The sequence below is a fragment of the Halichondria panicea genome, chromosome 7 (assembly GCF_963675165.1).
Source record: "Halichondria panicea chromosome 7, odHalPani1.1, whole genome shotgun sequence".
Taxonomy (NCBI): domain Eukaryota; kingdom Metazoa; phylum Porifera; class Demospongiae; order Suberitida; family Halichondriidae; genus Halichondria; species Halichondria panicea.
Genome location: NC_087383.1, coordinates 1633697 through 1640052, shown reverse-complemented (window position 1 = coordinate 1640052; position 6356 = coordinate 1633697). Strand labels below are relative to the sequence as shown.

The 6356-nt window shown below is 43.0% G+C and overlaps 1 protein-coding gene across 1 annotated transcript; it reads right to left on the bottom strand.

Moving 5' to 3' along the window:
• Positions 1-6: 6 nt before the first annotated feature.
• On the bottom strand, positions 7-6355 carry LOC135338195 (cap-specific mRNA (nucleoside-2'-O-)-methyltransferase 2-like). The gene is made up of 23 exons (XM_064534250.1): positions 6187-6355; positions 5952-6095; positions 5510-5750; positions 5151-5375; positions 4836-4958; positions 4582-4779; positions 4177-4300; positions 3844-3944; positions 3720-3791; positions 3583-3672; positions 3395-3508; positions 2968-3156; positions 2750-2818; positions 2624-2692; positions 2409-2561; positions 2267-2356; positions 1879-2015; positions 1539-1689; positions 1147-1245; positions 790-885; positions 593-692; positions 435-535; positions 7-195 (listed from the first exon to the last, which is right to left on the bottom strand). The coding sequence occupies exons 1-23, from the start codon at positions 6264-6266 to the stop codon at positions 106-108; spliced, it is 2856 nt and encodes a 951-aa protein (XP_064390320.1). The 5' UTR covers positions 6267-6355; the 3' UTR covers positions 7-105.
• Between the last annotated feature and the right edge of the window lies 1 nt (position 6356).

Below are 6356 nucleotides of genomic sequence, written 5' to 3'. Positions count from 1 at the left end.
TGTAGCTAAAGTGGATCTGGTAAGTATCATTGTATGTAGTATTAAAATACTGTCAACAGATACATTGTACAAGAGTGCATAAAAGTGATTGCACATATTAAACTGTCAGCTAATGAATGTTGGTATTGCAGGCAGTTCCAATATCTCCATGGTTCCCTTGCACAACAGCTGCTGGCTCTCGACACTGGGAAGATGCTGCAGGGGAAAATAATTATTATGAACATAAATTATAATCTTATACTTGTTGTTTAAGATTTCCACGTTTATATCATCATGTATAATTATTGCTTTGTATGTTATTTGGGATTCTACAGAAACAGGTGGCAGTGAAAGTTGGTAAAGGGAAAGCAATTCATGATTATAACGCAGCAAATAAATAGCGATTATACTATGGAGAAACAGTTTATCAGAGATAGAATTTTTCACTAACACACCTCTGGACTCTGAAATGCTTGCTCCAGATTTTGTATCATTTTTGCCTGATATTTGGCCACTCTCTCATTGCTTTGAGTGAGGTAGCGATGGAACGTCTCCTCTGTATATAGTGGGTCACATGACAGTCACATGATAGACAGAGCATGTCCCGACTCACCTAGCAGCACTTGCATGGGCACTATCTCCAGTATAGCAACCCCCTTCTCATTGACCTCGTCCCTCAGGGCACTCACTGCTCCATTGATATCCAACAGTTTCTATGGTAATAAAAAAATTCAGCAAAGCAATGATCGAGGCAAAGTCTATTGGCTAATGTTAATAGAGAGAGAATAATAGTGTGATTGTGAGACTTACGTCAGTGACTTCAGCCTTACAGCCATGGTAACCACGACACACAATGAATCGCTCAGAGGAGGTGGGAGAGGAAGTAAACGGCTTGATCACTGTCACCTGCATGGTAGGGGGTGGGGCAGCAGCTGAGATGGTAAATTAACAATTACATAGAAAAGCAATCAAATGTTCGGCTTGCTATAATCAATAAACGTACAATAGGGGAAGTCAACGAAATCAACCTTGTTAATGATACAGAGATTGCAGGGACTCTGCAGTACAAGCTTTGTGTGTGTGTGTGTGTGTGTGTGTGTGTGTGTGTGTGTGTGTGTGTGTGTGTGTGTGTGTGTGTGCGTGCGTGCGTGCGTGTGTGTGTGTCACCTCTCTGAAAAGCTTGTACATGAGGAAGAGGATCCCAGCACTAAACCGAGTGAGTAACCCATAGCAACGACACACAAACACACCACCCTTTCCCAAGATCTGCAGGGAAAAGAAAAAGTTTGTTATACCATATTATTTCAGAATTCGTCCAAAAAACCAGTATAATGGACATTACAATGTATGAATGCAGTTTAGATGCTTCAACTATTTCACACACAGACATACACACACACACGTGCTGTGTGGATGTCTGTGTGTAGGGGGGGGGGGGGGGGGTATACATTGTGCATGTGTAGGCAGCCTAATACAATTATAATATCAAGGATTAATTGTACACCGTACACTGTACACCGTACACATGACGATGATACCCAGAGGGGATGACTCTTCACCTTGAGTGCACAGACGAACTGGGTGAGTAAGTGTTGGTTGACGAGGAGCTCCGCCTCTCCGGGAGAGTGAGCACCAAACGCAACATCGGGGACGTCCCCCACCACGAGGTGTACCCCATCAGGACAGTAGTTCTCAACACCAGCACACAAACTGAGGGAGAGGGGTAAAAACGGTGACATAAATGCATTTATATACATTATAGTATTTAACTTGCCTATTGAGCATTAACTATTAAAGAGCAGTAGCCTAGGAGATAGTTTAAACAAAGTTACAAAACAGTGTGAAGTTAGTACAATAGCACAAGCGTAAATATTATTATTATTTGCTCAGTAGCATCACCTCCTGATGGTGGTGCTGTCACAGATGTCGACTCCATTGTGTGGACCGAGCACTTGGAACGTCTCCCACGGAGCCAGTCTCTCTATCACTGACCCGGGGCCCAAGATGGGATGCTCCACCCGAACGAGACCCCAACCCTAGAAGAACATTATCACCCTGACTGTGAAGACGGGATCAAAGAGCACATACGGTCTACCTAACAATTTTGTTTTTGTTAGCTATACACTGACTACTACCTCTATACCGTTACCGGTACAGCGTAGCATGTATAGTGATTGGAGAATGTTAGGCAAAAAGCTGTATGAAAAATAAAATAAGCAGGGGGGTGCATGAACATGCATGTACATGTATGCTTGCAGTGTGTGTGTGGGTGGGGTTAGGTAAGCACCTTGGCTAAACTCTGTCTCCTCCAGTAGATGTAGTGAGAGAATCCACTCGGTGCTCCAGCTAGATCCATGAACAGGAGCACCTCACTGCTCTGTGGGGGTGTAGAGTGTGTGGGGGGGTTTTAAACTATGTACAAGATGTACCTTTCTAACTATGCCCGTCATATAGTCCAACGCAGCAAAGTTGACACCATCCTTGGTCAGGAAGAACGGAGGATCCTGAGCCAGGAGAGCGTGGCCGGGGGTCATGTGATTAGATATGTGGGTGTGTTCATCCACATGACCTGAATCCATGATCTGATTGGAGAAAATTACATGCAGGTTCATTGAAGTGCGTTCAAAATGTTCGTATACCTCACCTGTGATTGCACGAGTGTTGTTGACAGAGATTTGACGATGTCATTGTGGCAAAAACGGGAGTTGACAACCTGTAAAATAAGCAGTTTCAATTTATACAATCATGGCCTTAACGAACATCTATTCACCTTGGCGATCTTTGCACCCTCCAGTGACTGAATATCTTTAGTGATGTCATAAGTTGAGCTAGTAGAACTCTGCGATTGTTCAGTGAGGTTAAATCAAACTTAAACACTAACCACAAAATAATTATACCGAGTGGTCTCAATAAAGAGAAGGTCCTAGTGTCTACAGCTATACATGTTACTACGAGTGCTTAATTTAAATGACATAATTATCTACTTACTCTCAGCCATTGGACGTCTATAGGTTCCATTTCCATGGAAGTGACTCCAGATTTGTCGGCAACCTTGCTCCCATCGAACCAAACCGCGGACAACACTTGTTTCACAGCGAGGGCAGCGTCTGGGTCTAAACTAATCCTTGCTACTTTAGCCTCAGGCACTCCGTCACTCACGCTTCCTCGATCAGAGTTCTGGTATATAGAGAAAAGCAATATAAATCTCAGACATATTTTAATGACCACGGTAGTGTCCATGCATCTTTTTTGCTGGCTGTTAAATTTATTGTATGGCTGTTTAAATAATAAACACGGTGATCTACTTTCAATGAATTGGTAATCATCATTATAATATGTACAGCCTAGAGGGAAGATCTTTCAAATTGGATCACTAGATTTTCCTACACGATCACACAAGGGGGAGGGGCTGTACCTGTTTCCTGTGACTAATGTGAGCGAGGAAGGAGTCGACGGACCTTCTCTCTAACCACTCTCTCACAATGTCATCACTGCGTACCACTGGGACCACCGTCAGTCGAGAACCGTCCTAGGAAGGTGTGGTGGAGGAGAGGTGGTTGTGAGTGGGCAGGGATACAGTGCATGCTTGAACAAACGATTTACCAAAAGCATTGTGGGAACGATGGCTTTGTCGCGAGAGAGCTTCTTCAGATAACACTTGGTTTTGTACTTGTCACAGGTTAAGTCTCTCTCCTACGAAATGACCGTAACAAGATGGTAGGTTTCAGGAGCTCACTTACTTCTAAAATTTGTTTCTTCTCTGAGAAAGTCATGCAATCGTATAGATCCAAGTTTGTCTCTATAGCCTTAACCTGTGGTCGTCACATGACACACTCACGAGTGACTAACATCATGTGACATTACCTGGTAGTTGGTGAATTCCTTTGCACACTTAATAACTTCACTGATAAAACTCTTTGGGATACTCTCCATCGGAAATAAAGTAGTTGCGGAAACATCTTCTCCTGAAAATAATAACGAGTGCAATTAATTTAAGTAGTTCTGGGATCACTACAGTTTTTCAAAAATTAATATTGAGTAAATTTTAGTGAAAATAGGTAGCCCACTGCCAGTCTTAAAGTCTAGCTGGTAACACTATTAATGAGATCGGTGGATGAAACAGTTAGAGCATCATAACTATGCACTGTACGTAACATTGATATTTTCTTGAGCTAGTAGACGTAATTGCTGACTCACCATAATGGTTGATGAGATGCTCCCAATGTTTCTTGGATACGGCTGGTCGACCTTTGTACCTCCTGCACACCAGGTAGTGCTCAGAGTTTGTTGCCTTGGAGGTCACCGCCTTGAAAAAATTCACCTGTGCAGAAGAATGGGTCATATAGACAGCAAAGTAAGAAATAAATAAACTCCAAGGTTTACTTACTATAAGGACACACACCTCTAAACTATCAGTGGGATACCAATAAAGCTCCGGGCAACAGGTTACTATAAGGACACACACCTCTAAACTATCAGTGGGATACCAATAAAGCTCCGGGCAACATAAAATAAGGTAATATGGAAAAGTTTACGCCAAGAAATTAATGTACATGTATAGTGTAGTTAGGTAGTATGTGCAGCTGTGCTTGATTAAATCACCTCCTCAAAGCAGCAGGTGAGGAGGTAGAGAAGAGAGATGGTTTGGGGCTCGAATATTGTGAATGTTTTGGCGATGAGCGTGCCCTCTTTGGCAAGCAGCAGAAGGCCACACACCACCTCACAGTAGAGGAGCTTGGACAGCTGCTCTTCTTGTCTGTTCGGATCCGAGAACGAGCTCAACCCTCCATCAGCTGTCACCTAAGAAACAATAGGATTGTTGCTAATAACATTATGTGTATATGGTATTTTCGTACCATATGGGAATCTTTCATGTCTTTCTTTATGGCCTCCTTGAGAGCGACGACATTTTCCCAATGAGTAATATCTCCAGTGTTGTCCGGACCAACAAACCAGCAAGACTTGGACTCTGACATCAACTACAGATAGATGATACAATAAGTGAGAATGGAAGACAGGGATATACCCCACACTGGTCAGTGGTGGTCCGTATACTAACTACCTCTTAGGCTTAAATTACCACATGTTAGGCTATAAAAAAAATTGAGATTGAAAATAGGCACCACTTAAACATTCTGAGGGAGGGTTGTGTGAGGTTACTAGAGTCTCACCAGATCCTGATCCGAGTACGGTGTGAGGGAATTCCCCTCGTGATAGGGGTTGAGCGTGATTGCTATCCACTTCCAGACACAGTCAGTGCGGTGGGTCTTGAGGAAGTGGTTGAGACTGGTGACAAACGCCCCCGGGGCCTCGCATAGGTGAACAGAATTATATTTGACAGCTGACTTGGAGATTATTTCAAATGACCAGAGGATCTCGTGCATTTTGGCCCAATTCTGAAGGAAAGATATTTATAGATAAAATTTACGAAAACGCTACAAAAGACCCATGATTTATTCTGTACTAAGACAGCCTCTGAGATAGGTATAGATATTGCACGGTCACATCAGGTGACAGTCACGTGACTCACCATGGTGCACATCTCAGTCTGGTACTCTCTACTGAGTCCACCGACTAGTGACCCTGCTCTATTCGTGAAGTTGGTGTGTTTTCTCCATGACAACGGCTCAGTGGTGTCGAGTTGGTCTCTGGCCGTGTTCAGTTTCTCTTTGAGCTCCTCCAACTCTGGAATGAGAACTTCTCGCGTTTGGAACATGGAGGTGTGGTGGGGGAGCACCCACTCTTCATGAACAGAACACTCAAATTTGTACCTGTATAGAGATAGAAAAATTTTTTTTATAGAGATTTTATTTATTTATTATTATTTTAGAATAGAAAAGCTGATTACAGAAGCAACTGTGTTCACACGAATTTACTGATCATTATTCTGATCATTTAAAAATGACGTGTGTGGAGGGCATATCAGAATGCAGCTCAGGGAAGTATGAACTGAAATTATTGAAATGACATACTTTTTGTTGAATAGTTTGTCCACGTTCTCCTTTGCGTCATCGCTGTAAGAGGCCTTATAGAACTTTGACCCTCCTCTCCCCGGATACCCGGACGATCCTCCCCTCCCTCGACTATCACGCCCCCTCCACCCTCGACCCGAACCACTGAGGGAAGATCAGAACACTAAACACCATAATTATAATAATATAATAATAATAATAATAATTTTAGGGTATCTGCTACAATATTATGCACCTGTGCTCCCCACCACGATGGGATCCACTAGAACCACGGTAACCAAACCCTTCAGTAGGTCTATCCTCATATCTTGCCATCGAATGCAGGCTTGGTTCTTTTTTTGGCTTTCACTTTTTGACTTTTGCTCCTTCCATGTGGTCTTGAATGTGTCTTGAAGGGGGGCAGGG